The sequence below is a fragment of the Pristiophorus japonicus genome, chromosome 16 (assembly GCF_044704955.1).
Source record: "Pristiophorus japonicus isolate sPriJap1 chromosome 16, sPriJap1.hap1, whole genome shotgun sequence".
In the NCBI taxonomy this organism is placed as follows: domain Eukaryota; kingdom Metazoa; phylum Chordata; class Chondrichthyes; family Pristiophoridae; genus Pristiophorus; species Pristiophorus japonicus.
The window spans coordinates 124,632,687-124,654,444 of NC_091992.1; the positions used below are offsets into that span (position 1 = coordinate 124,632,687).

A 21,758-nucleotide genomic window follows, 5' to 3' on the forward strand; every position below is an offset into this window, starting at 1 on the left:
ATTTAACAATTTCTACAGCATGGGAAGAAGTGCAAGGAAATTGACCGTGAAACACTCAAAATCCTAAATCTGATCTTGAAAATTTATACTACTACAATTTTTTCTCATAAGGAAAAAAATGTGCTCAGGCACATGACACAAAATAATTCAGCTGTCAGCTTCAATTGAACCTATTCCAGTGCCATGAGATTGACACTGTTCAATGAACATGGTGGACTTGAAATAGGGTATTTAATGTGCAACAGTGCTATGCAAGTACTGACGTTTTAAGTGTTGATTATAAGCTAGTGCTTGATCAATGCAAATGTGGATATCCAGCTATAAAAAAATAATAGTTCAGTAATGCTATAATGTTTACTAATGATATCTGGTGTAAAATTTACTCCCCTGCAATAAGTAATATCTCAGTAAAGTTGTAAATCTAAAACCAGTTCATGAATATTCTGTCATATTATGTTGTGTGTTTATTTCTAATGGAGGCTAAGAAAGATTTTAGGTTGTGTTATCACATTTAGTGAAACTCCAGAGAAAGCTGATATCATCATCTTGGACCATTCAATTTTTCTAAGGTATGATCCAGCCACGATTGACATCTGTTGTCATTAGATGATTGTAAAGTGGCATCACTTCATTTTAAAGGCAAATAGGACTGAAAGGGGATGTGCTCTTCAAAACCAAAAATTGTCTTGTGATGCCTCATATGTTTAAATTTAAAACATCTTCCACCTGGAAGGTATATGTTTACCCAGTACTACAGCCCTGTGAATATCATTTTGTGATGTGGTGGAGGCAGAGGTAGCTGGTAAGTTAGGAATGGTCTGCATTGGAATAGGTTTTCCCTTGGTTCCTGTAAGAAAGTAACTTATTGCTTTGCCCTTCTTCCAACAAGCCCGGCTAAGTTTGAGAGCTGACCAACTGTGCAATCATTGGCAAGAGCTCTATAGCACTGTATATCATGAGCTAGTCCTGGATTTTCACTATTAACAATTTCCAAATTAGAATGATTTTTAAAATGGGCAAATGTAAAGGATGTTTAATCATCATTTGATCACATTTTAGAAACATCCCTGAAAAGACAATTCAGGGATGCAATGTTGTGGTTTTCCCAAAGTGCAATGTCAGAGACTCTGGTGAGATACTTCCCCACTAGGAGGGAGGAACGCCATGCTATGTTGGGTGGCTCGATGAAAAGTTACAGAGTAAAGCTAGCTCCACATGTTTTATGACAGCTGGGTACAGACTGATACTGGCAGAGGTTTGGGAGTAGGTCACATGCCCAATTCCTTGGCTGCTGATGAAGCTAAAGTAAGTTATGAAATAACGTATTACGATCCAGGCTCTCATGAAAAATGACCACTTGGGCAGAGTCCTGCCACACATGAAGCAATGCCTTATTGTGAGTTGCTGCCTTCAAGAGTAAAGAGCTCGGGAAGAAAATGAAGAGGAGGACAATTAGCAACTGAAGGGAAGAGAGTATTGTAATTAAATGAAGAGAGACAAAGCCTATTACGTTCCTATTGTCACTAGATTTCAACTTGTATTCACAGCGTCTGAAGAATTTAATCCTTAGTTTCTCGAGTAAATCGAAGGATCATTATGTTTTTTTTAACTCAAGATAGTTATTAACATACTTTTAACTGCAACAAGTAAAGTGAATGTTAAAATAACTTGCAATACTGTACGGAGAAGGGGATTTAATTATGGTTGTCAAACTAGGAAATCGTATATTTAAGTATCATGTTACAAAGGGTGTTTAGTTCTTCATCTGGATCTTGTTCTTTCAGCCGGTGGTTCAAACCCCTTCTCCCCTGGATATCTGAGCACCAGCAGTAGTGCCAGCAGTACCCTGGGAAGTCCTGACAACGATGAGTACATCCTTTCTTTTGAAACCATAGATAAAATGAGGAGAGTCAGTTCCTACAGCTCCTTGAACTCATTAATAGGTAAGACTTCAGCATTTTAATTTCTCACAGGAAGTCCTCTTCAGTATTCTGTAAGAGGTAAAATGCATCCTGGGTTCCTGTCTTTTTTTTCTCCAAGTGAAAAATTTCTTCCCAGTATTAAATTCAGGAGGCGGTTTGTCAAATTTAAATAATACGCTGACTGCTCACTGAAGTTCTTCCTTGTGCAGACCCCAGACAGTAATGAATTTGGTACCCCACTTGAGCAAGTCAAGTTTTGCCCATTAATTAATTCACTCCTGATTGTTTTCCATGGTATTTAATTCTTCTAAGAGTAAGCTATTGCAGTAGTCAGCACACACATGTTTGCTTTTTTTCTTGCTGCATTGCACCCTGGTGATCTTGCACCCTTTCATCCTGTAGCCTGCCTCATTATTCGACTATCAACCATCTTAGCATGACATCTGTCAGAATATCTTAATAACCTACTTGTAAGTAAGAGGATGCAAAGCCTGACTTCAATATAGTTATGGTAATCAAGTTCTACTATTGCGCCTGTCAAATACTTGATGCTTGACATACTCAAATTGTTATATAGGCCACTGTGCTCAAGAAAAAGATGATGCTGTATTTAAAATGTGACTGCGCAATCAATCTGTGCTGAGCAATGTCCCCTCTAATTTTTTTTTTGGACCGCCGACAACTTTAGCGGGCTGCGCAGCCTATTCAAAATTCCATGCATCTGCGGTTTTTCCATTTTAAAAGCCGGTGATCCAGTTGCGCTGGTCCTCCAGAGCGTTGCCCAGCTGAAAGGGTGCTGAGTTAGTTGGTCACAATCATGCTGAAGTGGCTGGTTCATTTTTAAGAGATAGAGGGGATTGGTTTTTCTGAATCCTGCTTCTGCCCAGCCTTTATCCCGGTTTCCCCTGCCGCAAGTGCCGATATCTTCTTCCCCATTCCTCCCTACTGCCTTTTGTTCTTCCTATCCCCAAGCAGTTCATTTATCCTGCTGCGTTCACTGCTCCCATACCAAGCAGCCATGCCATACCCTTGCCCCACTCATGAATGCCAAAACCCCCATGTGATCCTCTTCCCAATACTCCGACACCCAACAATCTGTCTTTCTCTCTCCACCCCCCCGCCCAGCCCTTGCAATGCTCCCAGATGCTGTCATCACCATCCCAGGGGTTCCAAATTCCCAAGCTCACCATCACCACACCTTGCATCCCCTGTCCCACTCCTCCCGTGCACACGGCACTGCCACAACCTGGAACCTCAATCTCACCATTGCCACAGCTCAGAACCTTCCTTCAGTAGCTCTCTCTGTCAGTGATCCTCCATGTAGATACTTGCAGATCCCAACAGCCTTCCACTCCTGCCACACCCTAACACTCCTTCCCCAGTGACAGCCTCTCCTCACACTGTCTCACGACACTGCCGACCACCACTTCTCAATACTGACAGTACCTATAACCAATCTTCTACCAAACTGCATCTGCTCGATTATATTCTGTTTCTTGTGTTTTAAAAAAGGGAAGAGATAAATTAACTGCATAGTTGAATGAACACATAATAAACCACGCACCAATTTACACTTTCTGTGGAAATACACTCACAATCAAAGAATTTAACTTGAGAATATTACTCTATTTCTACAAAACGTAATGTAATTTAAATCGGCATGAGTCTGTGGACCTGATATTTTGTGCATTGCATAGGATAATACGGTATAACTTCCAAATTGCCATCAGCAATACTACAGGAAATCTGGTATTATAAATTAACACTAACATCCATGCTTGTTGTTTTAAGTTTTATTAAAATGTTTTCTTGTATGCAACCGTGTTTACTAAAAGGCTGCGATCCCAACCATTTCTTCTTTGGTGCTTGAGGGTTGATTGACAGTAGAAGCATTGTCACGGAACTTGTCTGCAGTTAAACTATAAATTTTAAAACTATATTTATTAAATTATTGAATATGTGTGAATGCACGCTACAAAGAACAGAGCACTACTGAGAATGATTTCTACATTATTTCTCTTGTGAAAGGATTGTCAAAACATTAAACAGTGCACTAACTAGGCACAATAAATGCTATTTTAAAGGAAGAAATTGCATTTATATATTGACTTTCACAACCTCAGGACATCCCAAAGCGCTTTGAAACCAATGAAGTACTTTTGAAGTGTAGTCACGGTTGCAATGTAGAAAACATGGCAGCCAATCATCGCACAGCAAGGTCCCACAAACAGCATTGAGATAATAACCAAATAACCTGTGTTAGGGTTGTTGGTTGAGAAATAAATGTTAGCCAGGGCATTGAGAACTCCACTGCTCTTCTATGAAATAGTACCATGGGACATTTTATCTCCACCCGAGAAGGCAGGCAGGACCTCGGTTTAACGGCTCATCTAGAAGATGGCACCTCTGACAGCGCAACACTCCAGCGGTACTGCACTGAAGTGTCAGCCTGGATTTTGCGCTCGAGTCTCTGGAGTGGAATTCACAGCTTTCTGATTCGTTGGGAAGAGTGCCACCTGAACCAAGATGACACCCAACAGTTAACCTGATGCTGTGTTTATACTGGAGAACCAGCTGCTTCTCGCGCTGCCGTAGAAACACCATTGATGTTGTGGGGCAGATGCTGCAGCAGTCCGTCTGCTTGATGCTTAAAATCTGTGTTTGCAATTGTTTTAACGTCCTAAATTGCAGTCATTTCACAGAGGCCAGTACTCTTCCTTGTTGTGGAAGGTCAGATAGGGCAATGAAGGAAAACCTGTTTGACTATGAGCTTCAAAACGTCAGACTTTCAGTGGATAAAAAAAGACAAAAGCTGGTTTGCATTTCTCCTGCCATTGGAAGATGGGAGACAAAAATCTCATTTCCCAACGTTGCAACACTTAATAAGTACTTAACTGCCCGTTAGTCACAATCCTTGTGATATGGAATTGATCATCAGGAGTAACTTTGAGGATTATCTGTACAACTATAACCTATTAAATAAGCAGCCAACATGAACTCGGAAGAGGATGATCCTGTCTGACTAGCCTCCATGACTTCTTTGAGAAAATGACAGTGCAAGTGGACTGTTGAAATCCCTGAAACATGGTGTACCTATACTTTCCAAAAAGCATTTCGTGAAAGGCTATTAACTGAACACAAAGCTAAAGGGATTCAAGGGAAACCCTGGGAATGGGCAAGACATTGGCTGAAGGATAGGAAGCAATGAGTACTCATTGGAGGGGGTGGGTGGGGATGGAAAGGAAGCACTGAGTGGAGTGATCCAGGACTCGGTGTTGGGGGCGGTGCTGTTTTTAATTTACATTAATGACTTGGCAGCAAAAATTTATTGCAAAGTGGTAAAATAGTGCACTGCAGTGCCGGCCTAGATTTTGTGTTCAAGTCTCTAGAATGGGGCTTGAACCCATGACCACCTGACTCGGAGGCGAGAGTGCTACCATCATGCCACAGCTGACAACATTGATCAGGGCACCTGGAAACCTCCATGCTCTTCAAATACTGCGCAGGGATCTTTTCTCTTGTCAGCAGCAGTTCTTTGGCTGTTTCACACTAGTCCAAATCATAGAATGATGTAGCACAGGAGGCGGCCATTTGGCCCATTGTGCCTGTGCCGACTCTTTGGTAGAGCTATCCAATTAATCCCACTCCCCTGCTCTTTCACCATCGCTCTGTAAATCTTTTCCCTTCAAGTATTTATCCAATTCTCTTTTGAAAGTTACTATTGAATCTGCTTCCACCACCCTTTCAGGCCGTGCATTCCAGATCACAGCAATTCTGTGTGTAAAAAAAAAAACTATTTCCCATGTTGCCTCTGGATCTTTTACCAATCCCCTTGAACCTGTATCCTCTGATTACCAACCCTTCTACTGAAAACAGTTCTGTTGTTGCTTTAATTTGGTTCTATTCTCACTGTTAACTACGTCAGTTGCTAGGTAACTTTTTGTCTTTGTAAATTATTAAGTGCTGATTGGTTTCAGTTGTTTTTTCACACTAGTTCTGTTTTGCTTGAGTTACTTGAGCATGAGGCCTGCCTGTCATCTAACAGGAGAGTTTGCCATTCTGTCCTTCTTTGACAATCGTGTTGGTTTAGTGACACATTTTGGTGGGATTTCGCCATAGATACTGGGTCTATTTTCAATTGATGGAGAATGATATGGACTTGAAGTGTTGGTGTTGGAAGGCCATTCATAGTCCCTGCCAGTATCCTCTGCCTCTGATGTCCTCGTGTATCTGATTCTCTCTCTTTCGTCTGCCTCTTTAAGGCCAAATGGGTTGCACGTGTGCAGCAATGTGGGCTTCAAAACCCCCAATAACCAAGTGTCAGCTGTGGCTCAGTGGGTAGCACACTCGCCTCCGAGTCAGAAGGTTGTGGGTTCAAGTCTCACTCCAGGCACGTGAGCATAAAAAAAAATCTAAGCTAACCCTCCAGTGCAGTGCTGAGGGAGCGCTGCACTGTCAGAGGTGCCATCTTTTGGATGAGATGTTAAACCGAGGCCCTGTCTGCTCTCTCAGGTGTACGTAAAAAATCCCATGGCACTATTTCGAAGATGAGCAGGGGAGTTATCCAGTGTCTTGGCCAATATTTATCCCTCAATCAACATCACTGAAAAAACAGATTATCTGGTCATTATCACATTGCTGTTTGTGGGAGCCTGCTTGTGCGCAAATTGTCTGCCGCGTTTCCCACATTCCAGGAAGGTCAGGCACTTGGGGGGGACTGGGAGAAGGTCAGAATGGCTCGAATGACACTTTGTCAATTACATTCTAATTCCACATTCCAGAGAAACTGCTGGGTGTGTCTGGTCCCCTTGGAGGATAAATCAGCAATTAGGTCATGTGATCAAGGGGACTCAATCACAGCTTTTCGGTGTTACAAATAAGCACATCCAGCTGAATCTGGCATCACAATGGGCCACAAGGGAATCGTAAAAATGGGGCCAGACTGATAGTGTGAGGGAGTTTACAAATGATAATGTCTCTGCCTTTCGTTAAGATCAATATAACATTCTTAATAAATTACTGATACGGCCCCTATCTGGCACCCAAATAATACATTTTGGAACACAGATATAGAATCGGGACGCCTCCACTATTTCCTCTATATAAAGTTTCACTCTCCCCGCCCCTCCTTCAGGGGAAACCTCCGAGCCAGAGATAGATCATTGAGCTGTTAGACTGAGATGCCTTTGGCTGGCTCACAATTATGAGCACACTCACACCTCTCTCCAGTTCCTGCTTGGCTATTGATCATTAATTAACCAGTGATATTCCACATTGTTGCTCATGGATAAGGGAGTGAAGGCCTTCCCCACTCCATACCAACAATTGTCTCCCCTTATTAACTTTAACAGCAACTGTTTTTCAGTTTTATTGAATTCATCCACTGGTTTGATAATTCAAATGTTTGGGTAAGAGTCCTACGCTTGTTGCAAGACAACTTTGAGATTGGGCTACCCCAGTGCCTGATTTGCCGCATAATCAACTCGCCCAGCAGCTTATGGCGCTGAGGGGCAGAAAGGACAATTCATCAATGCTGTTCAATACTACATGCTGGTTAGTTTCTGGTTTGACATTTGAGGCTGTTGGTTAATTTCTGGGTCTTTTGGGGTCTGTTTTCTGACTGCTGAGGAAAGGTTTTGCAGGTGCTGTACTGGACTTGCCTTCCTTCACGGCTGTTGTACTGTAGTCATGGGTGGTCTGGTAGGGCTCCCTTTGGGACTGGAGGATGAGGGGAGCAGCAAAGACAGGAAAGAGCAGGAGAAGCTCACCGAATAGGCAGGTGAACGGCACTGTGCAGGAGTGTAGTCAAGGAGCATTTCCTGCTGACTGATTCCTCTTGTTTCCAGTCTGCTGCTTTCCCTTAAACTTTGTTATATTTGCTTTTCCAGTAGCATTTGCCAACTTTTTGGGAGTAAATTTTTATGTCCCTTTCTCATACTTTTAAGATCTGAACTTTGATTTGCCTTTCCCAGCTTCACCGTTGAATTTTCTGGAGTGTCAGAACCTGATATTGTGGTTAGGATCAGTGTTTAAAGGATGGCTATATTGTGGTTAGGGTCAGTGTTTCAGTGATGGATATATTGTGGTTAAGGTCAGTGTTTCAGTGATGGATATTTTGTGGTTAGGGTCAGTGTTTCAGTGATGGATATATTGTGGTTAGGGTCAGTGTTTCAGTGATGGATATATTGTGGTTAGGATCAGTGTTTAAAGGATGGATATATTGTGGTTAGGATCAGTGTTTCAGTGATGGATATATTGTGGTTAGGATCAGTGTTTAAAGGATGATATATTGTGGTTAGGGTCAGTGTTTCAGTGATGGATATATTGTGGATTGAATGTCACTACAGTCCAGGTCGCTGATTGGAGCGTGAGCAGGTACAGCAGGAGCGGCGAGGTTGGGGCGCAGAGGCGGCAAATGATTGTGGAGCGACGTGATCGGGGCCCAGGAGAGGCGTGAGTTTGGGGCACAGAAGAGGCGAGGGCCCAGGGGCAGCACAGGCCAGCCCACACTGCAATATGTGTGCACACTAGGTCCATGCAGCAGAGCTGGTCGGCAGTTGTCTTGGTTAACCCTTGCCACTGGACCAAGACCTAGGTCTGTCAAGTCCGTGTGGTGGCTGGTGTGTAACAGCCACCTCACGTTAAACAAATCCACGCACAGGAATCTTCCACCCTTCAATATGCAGTTCTGGACCTGGAATATTAGGTCCCTCATTGAAACACCTGTAAACTCATCCCTTTTTGGCGTGGAAGCAAGTCATCCTCGTTTCGAGGGACTGCCTATGATTACAACAATGACTACACTCCAAAAGTACTTCATTTGGCTGTAAAGTGCTTTGAGATGTCTGGTGGTCATGAAAGGCGCTATATAAATCCAAGTCTTTCAATTTCTAGTTATCAAGTTGAAGTCTTTTTTCAGAAGGATTTTCAGAGATCATCTGATACTGCAGCTGATATTTAAGCCTTGTTATTGTGATTAGGTTCTGTTTGAGACTAATGGTGGAAAAACCAGTGAATGCACTAATAACCTACGGCAGTCAAAGACTCACTCAATACCTCACAGCATGTCATGGCCTCAGAGAGCATGTTGATCACCACACGATTGTAAAGTGTCCGTTGCCAAAGAATGATCCAGATAAGTTACCTGGGCCCGCATTGAAAATAAGTTTTTTAACCAGACAGTAGTCAGTTCTGGCAACATTTCAATGGAAGGTGTAATGCAGATTTCTGGCAAAAGCTGAAGGAGCTTTCATGTGTCAGAGAAATGCTTTTCAGTATTCCATTTGTTCGCATTGAGCTCTCTTTGAACGCTTGGAAGCTGTACAATATGGAAAGACTGCAAAATCGATGTTGCTGGCTGTCTGTCTCTGGAAAAGCCAAGTGGCAAGATATGCAACTTCTGAATCTGGCTTCTGCAATTCATTGATGTTGAAATGACCCAAGAACTTGGCATGGAAAATAAACTATTTGGAAGTCGAAGTATTGATGTCAGGCACTGCAAAACAGAACTGTCTGCAGTCAGCTTCACTTGAAGTAGCCTCATACCAATTCCTACTGACACAGCCAACCTCTACTTCAACACGAGTCTTGGTAAAAGCAACTGTGTACTTCGATATCCAGTTAGATTATTGAAGAGGATCCTCTGCATTTGAAGAGAAGAATAAATGGTGTATTAGGCCTTACTCATGGAGAGCCATGGAAATTTCCATTTGTGTATATAATGACTCCGGTGCAACAACTCAACAAAACTTAGTTTCGGTATTGCTGTGACTTCGTGAGCCTTCATTCTGTCCCCTTCTCCCATCTCCTGCCTTCCTCCCTTCCCATCTCCTTCCTCTCCAACATGGAGGCGATTGTATGAAAAGGTGATTCTCTTACAGAACTCAGTATGCTCCTTTCAAGAATGTCTTGAGCTTTCGAGTTGAAGAGGCTGTTTCTATCTCAAGACATTTAAAAGCTTTACGAAGGCTGAGGAAGCCAATTTTGTTACTTTAGTTTCCTCAAAAAGATGGAGGTTTGCTGACCCATCCTGAACCTAAGCAGTTTGAAGAGGTTTACTTGCAAGAAGTCAGGCCGATTGTGTTCATTCATCAGTAATATTGGGAAAAGCTGTTGACCTCAGACATGTGCTTTCACATATGGACGCGAATTTTAGTAACAAAATACTAGATGGTTAGTTCTAAGTGAGTGAACTATTGGTAGAAAATCTCAGTGTTCCTCTAACTGGTTAAATGCAGAGAAAGTTGTGGTACTGAGCCACCTGGTTACATAGAAACATAGAAACATAGAAAATAGGTGCAGGAGCAGGCCATTCAGCCCTTCTAGCCTGCACCGCCATTCAATGAGTTCATGGCTGAACATGAAACTTCAGTACCCCCTTCCTGCTTTCTCGCCATAACCCTTGATCCCCCGAGTAGTAAGGACTTCATCTAACTCCCTTTTGAATATATTTAGTGAATTGGCCTCAACTACTTTCTGTGGTAGAGAATTCCACAGGTTCACCACTCTCTGGGTGAAGAAGTTTCTCCTCATCTCGGTCCTAAATGGCTTACCCCTTATCCTCAGACTGTGACCCCTGGTTCTGGACTTCCCCAACATTGGGAACATTCTTTCTGCATCTAACCTGTCTAAACCCGTCAGAATTTTAAACGTTTCTATGAGGTCCCCTCTCATTCTTCTGAACTCCAGTGAATACAAGCCCAGTTGATCCAATCTTTCTTGATAGGTCAGTCCCGCCATCCCGGGAATCAGTCTGGTGAACCTTCGCTGCACTCCCTCAATAGCAAGAATGTCCTTCCTCAAGTTGGGAGACCAAAACTGTACACAATACTCCAGGTGTGGCCTCACCAAGGCCCTGTACAACTGTAGCAACACCTCCCTGCCCCTGTATTCAAATCCCATCGCTATGAAGGCCAACATGCCATTTGCTTTCTTAACCGCCTGCTGTACCTGCATGCTAACCTTCAATGACTGATGTACCATGACACCCAGGTCTCGTTGCACCTTCCCTTTTCCTAATCTGTCACCATTCAGATAATAGTCTGTCTCTCTGTTTTTACCACCAAAGTGGATAACCTCACATTTATCCACATTATACTTCATCTGCCATGCATTTGCCCACTCACCTAACCTATCCAAGTCACTCTGCAGCCTAATAGCATCCTCCTCGCAGCTCACACTGCCACCCAACTTAGTATCATCCGCAAATTTGGAGATACTGCATTTAATCCCCTCGTCTAAATCATTAATGTACAATGTAAACAGCTGGGGCCCCAGCACAGAACCTTGCGGCACTCCACTAGTCACTGCCTGCCATTCTGAAAAGTACCCGTTTACTCCTACTCTTTGCTTCCTGTCTGACAACCAGTTCTCAATCCACGTCAGCACACTACCCCCAATCCCATGTGCTTTAACTTTGCACATTAATCTCTTGTGTGGGACCTTGTCGAAAGCCTTCTGAAAGTCCAAATATACCACATCAACTGGTTCTCCTTTGTCCACTTTACTGGAAACATCCTCAAAAAATTCCAGAAGATTTGTCAAGCATGATTTCCCTTTCACAAATCCATGCTGACTTGGACCTATCATGTCACCATTTTCCAGATGCACTGCTATGACATCCTTAATAATTGATTCCATCATTTTACCCACTACTGAGGTCAGGCTGACCGGTCTATAATTCCCTGTTTTCTCTCTCCCTCCTTTTTTAAAAAGTGGGGTTACATTGGCTACCCTCCACTCCATAGGAACTCATCTCAGCTGGGACAACCGTTTGGATGATACTGCTGGCCTCAGAGGCCTAGCCTAAGAAGGGAGAAAATTGGCAAGGGACTAATTTCTGAACATGATCACCCCCGATGCCTGCTCAGAAGTTTGTGTTTGTGGACATTCAGGGCACGATCGGGCTTTCCTTTGACCGTGTCCACTGTGGGGAAGCCTGCAAGCACTAACACTCTGGATTCAAAAAGGATGTCTGGTGATTTTGGCCAGCAATAGGTGACTGCCCACACTCTCAAATTGTACTCAACAAAAGTCGATGCCTTCAGAAAGAAGAGATAATTGGAAAACAAAATCCTCACAATTGATCTGACTTTGTACCCAGAATGTTGTTCGTTGATAGCGGCAACTTGCCTTTAAGCCCAACACCTTTGTGTCTACCCTTACTTGCACAATTGACTTATTGAAGCTTGCTCTCAAATTTTGCAAAGAAACCAAGAAAGCAGGTTTTGAGAGGCATCCCTTGCCAATCGAGAAGCCAGTGTAGAAACTCTCATTTTTTCCAGTTCTGATGAAAGGTCATCAATCTGAAACATGAATTTTGTTTCTCTCTCCACAGATGTTGCATGACCTGCTGAGTATTTCCAGCGTTTTCTGTTTTTATTTCCGATTTCTAGCGTCCGCAGTATTCTGCTTTTGTAGAAACTATCCTTCACGGATGATTGCATTTGAACATCGCTGGGCATAGTTTCTTTACCACAGCATTGTGTTGCTTGAAAATGTCACCTTGTCCACAGAATACAGGATTTGTAGGTTGGGGCAATGGCCAGGTTTATATTGCAGGTGCAAGACCTCGGGGTTGTTTCATTCAATCCTTCTGGGCATTAGTTCTCAAACTGCAACCGAGTTATCTCCTTAGAAAGGGACCAGGGGGCGTTCATGACCATAAACTTATGTCTCAGGCCAAAAGTTCTAAGCAGGTTGCTTTTGCAAGCTCTTGCTGTACAGTTCCATACTAAAACATACTTTGTTTTCTAAAGAACCAAAAAGAAACATTTTGATATGCATTTTGCTGTACAATTCTGACATTTCGACCGTTTAAGTTTTATTTGATTTTCTTTTGACATCTATTTTTAATTTGCATAGTGCTATTTAAGAAACGTCATTAAAAAAATATCTTTGGAATTGAAGATTTATTATGTTTATTGTCATGTATTCAACTATTATTGTAACCCATGTATAAGCTGACTGAAGTTGTACACCTTGAGAACGTTGACCACAAGGGGTGAACTTGTGGGAGAAACTCCTAACCTGGACTTTCAGGTATAAAAGGGGAAGCTCCACCCACCTTCATCACTTGAGGTCTTGGTCATAAAGGTAACTGGTCACAGAGTGACCTTCTCTCAAGTATGGGCCTCGTGTGCATTTATACTGTATAGTAAGGACATATCATTGGCGACGAGAAACTGGGATTTAAACCACGCGAGCATGGCCACTAGCAGCACAGAAGAGAGGTACTGTGTTGGTGATGATTGGGACGACTTTATTGAGAGACTACAGCAAAGTTTTGTCACGAAGGAATGGTTGGGACAGGATTCGGCCGACAAACACAGGGCTCATCTGACGGTTTGTGGATCCAGAACGTACTCCCTGATGAAGGACCTTCTAGCGCCAGAGAAGCTGGCGGACAAGACGTTCGAAGAGCTCAGTAAGTTGATCGGGGAACACCTTAAACCGGCGAGCAGCATGCACATGGCGACACACCGGTTTTACACGCACCGGCGGCGAGAAGGGCAAAGCGTTTCAGACTTCGTGGCAGATCTTCGGCGACTGGCGAATCTATGTAAGTTCCCAGATGCATGAAGAGCGGAGATGCTGCGAGACTTTTTTATTGAGGGCATCGGGCACGCTGGGGTTTTCAGGAAACTGATTGAGACCAAAGACTTGACCTTGGAAGCGGCGGCTCTGATAACCCAGACATTTATCTCAGGGGAGGAAGAGACCAGAATGATGCATGACAAAAATCTTGGCTCAAATGCGGCAAACGACCAGGGAGTCAACATTGTTAACGCGGCACATAGTTCTCTAGGCAGACAAAGGCAATCGGACATGCCCCAGCATGTAGTTGAACCCAAAGGGGGAATTCAACAGAGACAATGGCTAGCTGAACGGCATGCCATCGCAATGGACAATGCGGCCAGTAATGGGGCCATCAACACCTGTTAATGGTGCGCTTAAGGACAGAGACAGAGACGATCGACTGGTAATGGACCTTTTGTTTCCAACAACAGGGCCTCCAGCTCATGCTGCAGGTGTGGAGGCAAACACCCAGCCAGAGTTTGCAGGTATCAGCAATATACCTGCAGAAATTGCAACGCCAGCAGTCACTTGGCGCATATGTGCAGGAAGCCTGCAGCCAGGTTGATGTACGAGGAGGTCAGGCCTGATGTAAGCCCTACAAGGCCAAATGAATACTGGGGGAAATCACTGGAAGCTGAAGTTCAACGAGTTCATGTGGAGCACATATACAGTTCATATACCAGGACGCCACCGATAATGATGAAGGTGCTCCTCAATGGCATCCCAGTATTAATGGAGCTAGACACGGGGGCCAGCCAGTCCCTGATGAGTATCAAACAGTTCGAAAGGTTGTGGGTGTCCAAGGCCAGGAGGCCAAAATTATTGCCGATTGACGCACAGCTACGGACATATACAAAGGAGATCATTCCGGTGCTAAGCAGCGCCACGGTAGTCGTGACCCACAAAGATTCGGAGAACAGGTTGCCACTCTGGATTGTCCCGGACGACGGTCCCGCACTTCTAGGGAGGAGTTGGCTTGCTGTCATGAACTGGAAATGGGGCGATGTCAATGCAATTTCTTCTGTGAAGCGAGTATCATGCTCACAGGTCCTGGACAAATTTGACTCATTATTTCAACCCGGCATCGGCACTTTCATGGGGGCCAAGCTAGTGATTCACATAAACCCGGACGCCAGGCCAATACACCACAAGGCCAGAGCGGTGCCCTACGTGATGCGGGAAAGATAGAATGCAAATTGGACCGCTTGCTGAGTGAGGGAAGGCATCATCTCGCCAGTCGAATTCAGTGACTGGGCGAGCCCGATCGTGCCGGTGCTCAAGGCGGATGGATCGGTCAGGATATGTGGCGATTACAAGGCCACCATCAATCGGGTGTCACTCCAAGATCAGTACCCGCTACCGAGAGCAGAGAGCTATCCGGTGGCAAACTTTTTTCAAAATTGGACCTGACCTCAGCTTACATGACCCAGGAGCTGGCGAATGAGTCAAAGAAGCTGACCATCATCACGACACACAAGGGGTTGTTTGAGTACAACAGATGTCCGTTCGGGATTCGTTCAGCCGCCGCGATCTTTCAGCGAAATATGGAAAGCCTCCTCGAGTCAATTCCAGGGACGGTGGTTTTTCAAGACGACATCCTCATTACGGGTCGTGATACTAAAGAACAACTCCACAACCTGGAGGAGGTGCTATGCAGACTGGACCGGGTAGGGCTGCGACTGAAAAAGGCGAAGTGCGTCTTCTTAGCTCCAGAGGTAGAATTCCTGGGGAGGAGGGTAGCAGCAGACGGGATCAGACCTACTGTGTCCAAAACAGAAGCGATCCAGAGAGCACCCAGACCCCGTAACACGACGGAGCTGCGTTCCTTTCTTGGGTAACTATTTTGGTAACTTTCTTCCCAAATTGAGCACGCTGTTAGAGCCGCTACACGTGCTCCTACGCAAAGGTTGCGATTGGGCCTGGGGGAACAGCCAGGAAAGGGCTTTTGATAGAGCACGCAACTTGTTATGCTCCAACAAACTGTTAACATTATATGACCCGTGTAAGAAACTTATTTTAACGTGCGATGCATCGTCCTATGGGGTCGGGTGTGTGTTGCAGCATGTGAATGCCAATGGTCAGTTATAGCCGGTAGCTTATGCCTCCAGAAGTCTGTCCCAGGCAGAAAGGGGCTACGGGATGGTAGAAAAGGAAGCGCTAGCATGTGTATATGCAGTAAAAAAAAATGCACTAGTACCTGTTTGGCAGGAAATTTGAGCTGGAGACAGATCACAAACCCCTAACGTCCCTTTTGGCCGACAACAAGGCCATAAATGCAAATGCATCGGCCCGCATACAGAAGTGGACACTCACGTTAGCCGCCTATGACTACACAATTCGGCACAGAACGGGCACTGAAAACTGCGCCGATGCACCCACTGAGGGGTCAGCTGAGCATGATGCTGAGATGGTCATGGCTGTTGAAGCTTTCGAAAGCGAAGGCTCACCTGTGACAGCCCGTCAGATTAAAGTCTGGACAAATAAAGACCCACTACTGTCTTTAGTTAAGAAATGTGTCCTGAATGGGGACTGGGCAGCCACGTATAGGGCATGCCCTGAGGAGTTTAAACCGTTTCAGAGGCGCAAGGTTGAACTCTCAATTCAGGCCGATTGCCTACTGTGGGGAAACGGAGTAGTCATGCCCCAGATGGGCAGAGGGGCGTTCATCCCAGAACTCCACAATGAGCACCCGGGCATTGTCATGATGAAGGCAATTGCCAGGTCACACGTTTGGTGGCCAGGGATAGATGCAGACCTGGAACTTTGTGTTCGCAGGTGCAACACGTGTGCTCAGCTGGGCAATGCACCCAGAGAAGCCCCCCCTTAGCCCCAGGTCCTGGCCCGCCAAGTCATGGTCACGCATCCATGTGGACTACGCAGGTCCATTCATGGGGAAAATGTTTTTGGTTGTAGTAGACGCCTACTCCAAATGGATTGAGTGCGCCATTTTAAATTCAAGCACATCCTCTGCCACGGTAGAAAGTCTACGGGCAATGTTCACCGCCTATGGTCTACCGGATGTTTTGGCCAGCGACAATGGCCCGTGCTTCACAAGCACTGAATTCCAGGACTTCATGGCAGGCAGTGGAATCAACCATGTCAGAACAGCACCGTTCAAGCCGGCCTCAAACGGCCAGGCGGAACGAGCAGTGCAGATAATCAAACGGGATGCTCAGAATCCAAGGAGGTTCCCTACAAACCGCTCATCACGCCTCCTGTTGGCCAATAGATCCCGACCACACTCGCTCACAGGGGTTCCACCCGCAGAGCTGCTAATGAAAAGGACGCTCAAAACCAGGTTATCCCTTATACAGCCTACTATGACTATCGTGACAGGAATGCGAGGGCGCGATGTATTGATGTCAATTACCCTCTTTTTGTCCTTAATTACGCTGCAGGGCCCAAATGGCTTGCAGGCACTTTGGTTGCCAAAGAGGGGAATAGGGTTTTGGTAGTTAAACTTACCAATGGACAAATCTGCCGCAACCACATGGATCAAACAAAAAGGAGGTTCAGCAACCCCATAGAAGAAGCAGAGGAAGAACATGATGTAGAGTTCACTCCACCACAGGTGACCGAACACCAGAACCAAGTGGAGGAGAGCCCAGTCACTGTGCACAGTCTGGACAGGCCTGAGGCACTGCAAACAGCAGACACTCAGGCCAGTGCACAACAACCGGAGCCCCAACTCAGGCGCTCTACAAGGGAGCATAAACCACCAGAGAGACTTAACGTGTGATCCCAATAAGACTTTGGGGGTGAGGTGATGTCATGTTTTCAACTATCATTGTAACCCATGTATAAGCTGACCTAAGTTGTACACCTTGAGAACATTGACCACAGGGGGCGAACTTGTGGGAGACACTCCTAACCTGGACTTTCAGGTATAAAAGGGGAAGCTCCACCCACCTTCATCACTTGAGGTCTTGGTAAAAAAGGTATCTGATCACAGAGTGACCTTGTCTTAAGTATGGGCCTTGTGTGCATTTATACATTATCGTAAGGACATATTATTTATAAATACCAAATGCAATATTTATCGTATGTTTAGCAAAGTATCTAAAGCCATTATGATTAGAGACATGTTGATAGCAAGGTTCATGTACGTGGTTTTAATCGAAATGATTTGTATGAGTTCTTTTGCAAGATGTTTTTAATCGTGCAGGAAATAAAAGTTCAAATGTTGAGCTTAATTATTATGAATTGTCGTGTAATAAAAAAGATATGGACTTGGATTTATAATGATTGCAGAGAGCTTGTGACTTGTTTGTGTTACGATTGTAATTCAAGTTCCTAAGCACAGGGAGAGAATGGCAGTTCGCATCAGCAATGGACATTACATTGCTCTCCCATTTCATTTTCATTACTAAATTCCTGATATAATCGTGATAGTTGTAGACTGAAATCTCAAGTGCAGATTGGGAAGGCTCCAGGTATGACCCCCTTAGTGTGTGTTGAGTTAGGTGATCTCATCCAGGGATAGCGAGGGGAAAAAATAAGGTAGGTTTTCTGCTTTTGATCACTAATGACTCCTATTCAAATGCATGTATGCCCATTGGAATGGGCAAGGACAACAGCAAACTCAGCTGTGATGCTCTTGACTGTCAAATAACCTGCCAACACCATTTGTCAGAGTTTGCACATGAAAAATAGCCACTTGAATGAGGGTGACTTGGACAGTTAGGTGAGTGGGCAAATGCATGACAGATGCAATATAATGTGGATAAAATGTGAGGTGACAAAAACAGGAAGGCAGAATATTATCTGAATGGCAGCAGATTAGGAAAAGGGGAGGTGCAACAAGACCTGGGTGTCATGGTACATCAGTCATTGAAAGTTGGCATGCAGGTACAGCAGGCGGTGAAGAAGGCAAATGGCATGTTGACCTTCATAGCGAGAGGATTTGAGTATAGGAGCAGGGAGGTCTTACTGCAATTGTACAGGGCCTTGCTGAGGCCACACCTGAAATATTGTGTTCAGTTTTGGTCTCCTAATCTGAGGAAGGACGTTCTTGCTATTGAGGGAGTGCAGCGAAGGTTCACCAGACTGATTCCTGGGATGGCAGGACTGACATATGAGGGACTGGATCGACTGGGCTTGTATTCACTGGCGTTTAGAAGAATGAGAGGGGATCTCATAGAAACATATAAAATTCTGACGGGATTGGACAGGTTAGAGGCAGGAAGAATGTTCCCGATGCTGGGGAAGTCCAGAACCAGGGGTCACAGTCTAAGGATAAGGGGTAAGCCATTTAGGACTGAGATGAGGAGAAACTTCTTCACTCAGAGAATTGTTAACCTGTGGAATTCTCTACCGCAGAATGTTGTTGAGGCCAGTTCGTTAGATATATTCAAAAGGGAGTTAGATATGGCCCTTACGGCTAAAGGGATCAAGGGGTATGGAGAGAAAGCAGGAAAGGGGTACTGAAGTTGAATGATCAGCCATGATCTTATTGAATGGTGGTGCAGGCTCGAAGGGCCGAATGGCCTACTCCTGCACCTATTTTCTATGTTACCAGTAGGTGGCTGTGAACCCACAATTGGAATGTACAAATGGTCAGGCTGAATTTGAGTTGTATGTTGCCCTGGATTGTTTGTTTGGGGAGGGGGAGGGGGAGGGGGAGGGTGGGGGGGATGTGGTGGAGAAAAGACAGCAGAGGTGGATGAGAATTGTACACGGAGACCACAAAGCAGTAGCAAACCACTTCTGGAATTCAGCGCTGATCCTCCATAATATTTGGTATACTCTATAAGATACCTTTGTTTCATTTGTGAAGGGTAGATTTAATTGCATCCGGGTGAGCAACCGTAGAAATGAAAAACAGGTGTGGGACACCATAGATGCAAGCTCGTGTTATGTTGGGGATGCAAGGTTTTGTGAAAATCTACATTTGCTGACATAAGAATGAGAAGTTTATAAGGGCATAACATTTTTTTATAACTGAATATCTCCTTGTGTCTATTATGTAAACATTACATTATTGACCAGAAATAGTTCATTTTTACATTATGTAAGTGTTCTAAATATTCAGTTGGTACTCGATGGGAAACCTTCTTTCGAAACTGCATAATTCATCATTTTGACAATCTTTCGCATGTAACAAGCCAGTCTTCCTATAAATGTGATGTTTTTGCTAAATATTCATAAGCTGCTTTCTCCCTACTTGGTACAATGATGGATCTAATTGTTTTCCTACCAACTGAAGAAGATTGATGTATTTATGATGTGTATATATGATTGATTAACAAGTGGTTGGATATGGGTTGGTATTTCAGAAATTCTGCTGTGGACTGCAGTACTCTGTTCTAATTGATTTCTGTGACATTGCAATGGTAACAGTTGCAATGTGCCAAAAACTGCTGCATTCTTCAGGTTCTTCATCTCGGAAGTTGCAGGATCTAAATTAAAGCCAGATTGTGGGTATGGTCCATTGCACTCTTCAGTGTCCCTGCAGTGACGGAACATCATGCACCACCAGGTCTCTTTCCACTTGGCATGGCAGGATTGGCTTTTTACAGCTGTGGGATACACAAGCCACATTACAGAAAAAAGCAAGATGTTTGTCCTAAATTGATACAAGATTGCTTGCTTTTTGAACTGTTTGTGCACTTTCCAGATGAATTTGAACCAGCAAGTGCCCCAAATGTGACATTTGCAGCACATGTTGAAGGCTAGGTAGTGCTTCAGGCCTCAGTATTCGAGAGAGTTACAACTCTCAACTCTCGGTGACTTTACGATTGATTCGCAATGATATCCAGCTACAATGCTTCTCCATTGGAAGCATTAAAAATTGTGTTCAGTCAACCTAGGCCACTCTTAACGAACCTTATACAACACAGCATTATTGGCAAAGGTCAATTACTGCATGTAGTTCCGAGCCATTTGGATCAGCCCTAGTCTATGGGGCGTCGGCAAACCTCAGCCAAAACAATTGTGCGGCCACAGCGATCGGCCTCTGTCCCTGGGCCGAGGAGGGGAAAACATAAGCTGTGAATTCTGACCACTTCCAGAACAGTGAGCATGTGTAGATGCTAGGTCAGGATCAGGTCAGACGGCACTGTGATTAGTTTGTCAGCTCTCAGGCATGATGCATGATTTTTCTTTGAGACTGAGGAAAAGGGAGTCACTTGCTGTGCAGTTTTAAATTATTACGTGTGAAGTACTGTGTATAATTCTGGTCATTGTACTTGCAGCAAGGATATCCAGGATTTTAGAGGCAGTACAAAAAAGTGTGACCAAGCTGGTACTTGCTTTAAAACAGGTGAGCTAAAAGGATAGACTAAAGAATCTGGGATTGTTTAACAATGAACAAGAGAAGACGCAGGAGAGAGATTTTTCAGGAATTTAAAATCCTTAAAGGAATAGATAAATTGAACCCTGATCATAGGCCCCTTTGTGTGTGGAGTTCAAACTGTTCCCGTACATCCTTTTTTCTCAAGAATTTGGTATGGAAAGTTTGCAATTCTTTTGAAATAATGTGGTCTTTTGTCAGGTTGCACAGATAATTGAATCCTGAAGGAATGGGTGAGTTTGTTCACCTGTTGAGGGTGTTGGCCACATTATTGTGATTTATTTCTTGATGATCACTTTATCTCTGAGTTGTGCGTGGTTTAGATCTGGATATGTTTTGTTGTGATTTTCGCCACTCGTTCCACTGTCTTTCCCTTCTCCTCTCTTCCTTATCGAGTATTCTCCCATCTGTAAATGTTATGTTATCTCAAGTACCTTATAATGCTGGAGACACATCCAAGGCTCATTAAGCTCCTGAGGATTCCTTCACACTTGTGGTTCATACATGGCCCTCCAGTAATCGTTCCTGAGCCAGGCTTTGGTTGGTAGACTAACTGATGCTGCCAGTAGCTTGATTTATTCCAGTTAAGTGTTCTCAAGTAGTTTCAACTTGATCACGCTAACTTTTAATCACTTCTCAGAAGTTGTCATTTCATGCGGAAGAAAGATTGCCTTGTACTCAACGCTCTGATCAAACACTCAGTATTTTCCTATTACAAAATGTCATTTTGATTTCAGCAGCCTACATATTATCTTCAGAAGCTTTTGTTGATGGCAGAGAGTTGGTAAGCACTGTCCAACAGATAATGGGAGAAGGCTTTGCAGATTCTTATTAAAGATGAATTACAGTGCCAAGTCTATAAAGTATCACCCTTTAATCAATTTTAAAGATGTGCTAAAGTTGCAGACATGTTTATTTCATCTCTGTGATTATAAATAGTAACTAACCAGAGCTCAGAATTTGTCTTT

General features: G+C 44.1%; 1 protein-coding gene across 2 annotated transcripts in view; it reads left to right on the top strand.

The window, feature by feature from the left end:
* Positions 1-21,758, top strand: part of rptor (regulatory associated protein of MTOR, complex 1) — a 505,194-nt gene that overhangs the window by 324,940 nt on the left and 158,496 nt on the right. For both annotated transcript variants that reach the window (XM_070857808.1, XM_070857809.1), the window contains one exon: positions 1,785-1,943. In XM_070857808.1, the coding sequence (XP_070713909.1) occupies positions 1,785-1,943 (159 nt within the window). The remainder of the gene's footprint in view (positions 1-1,784; positions 1,944-21,758) is intronic.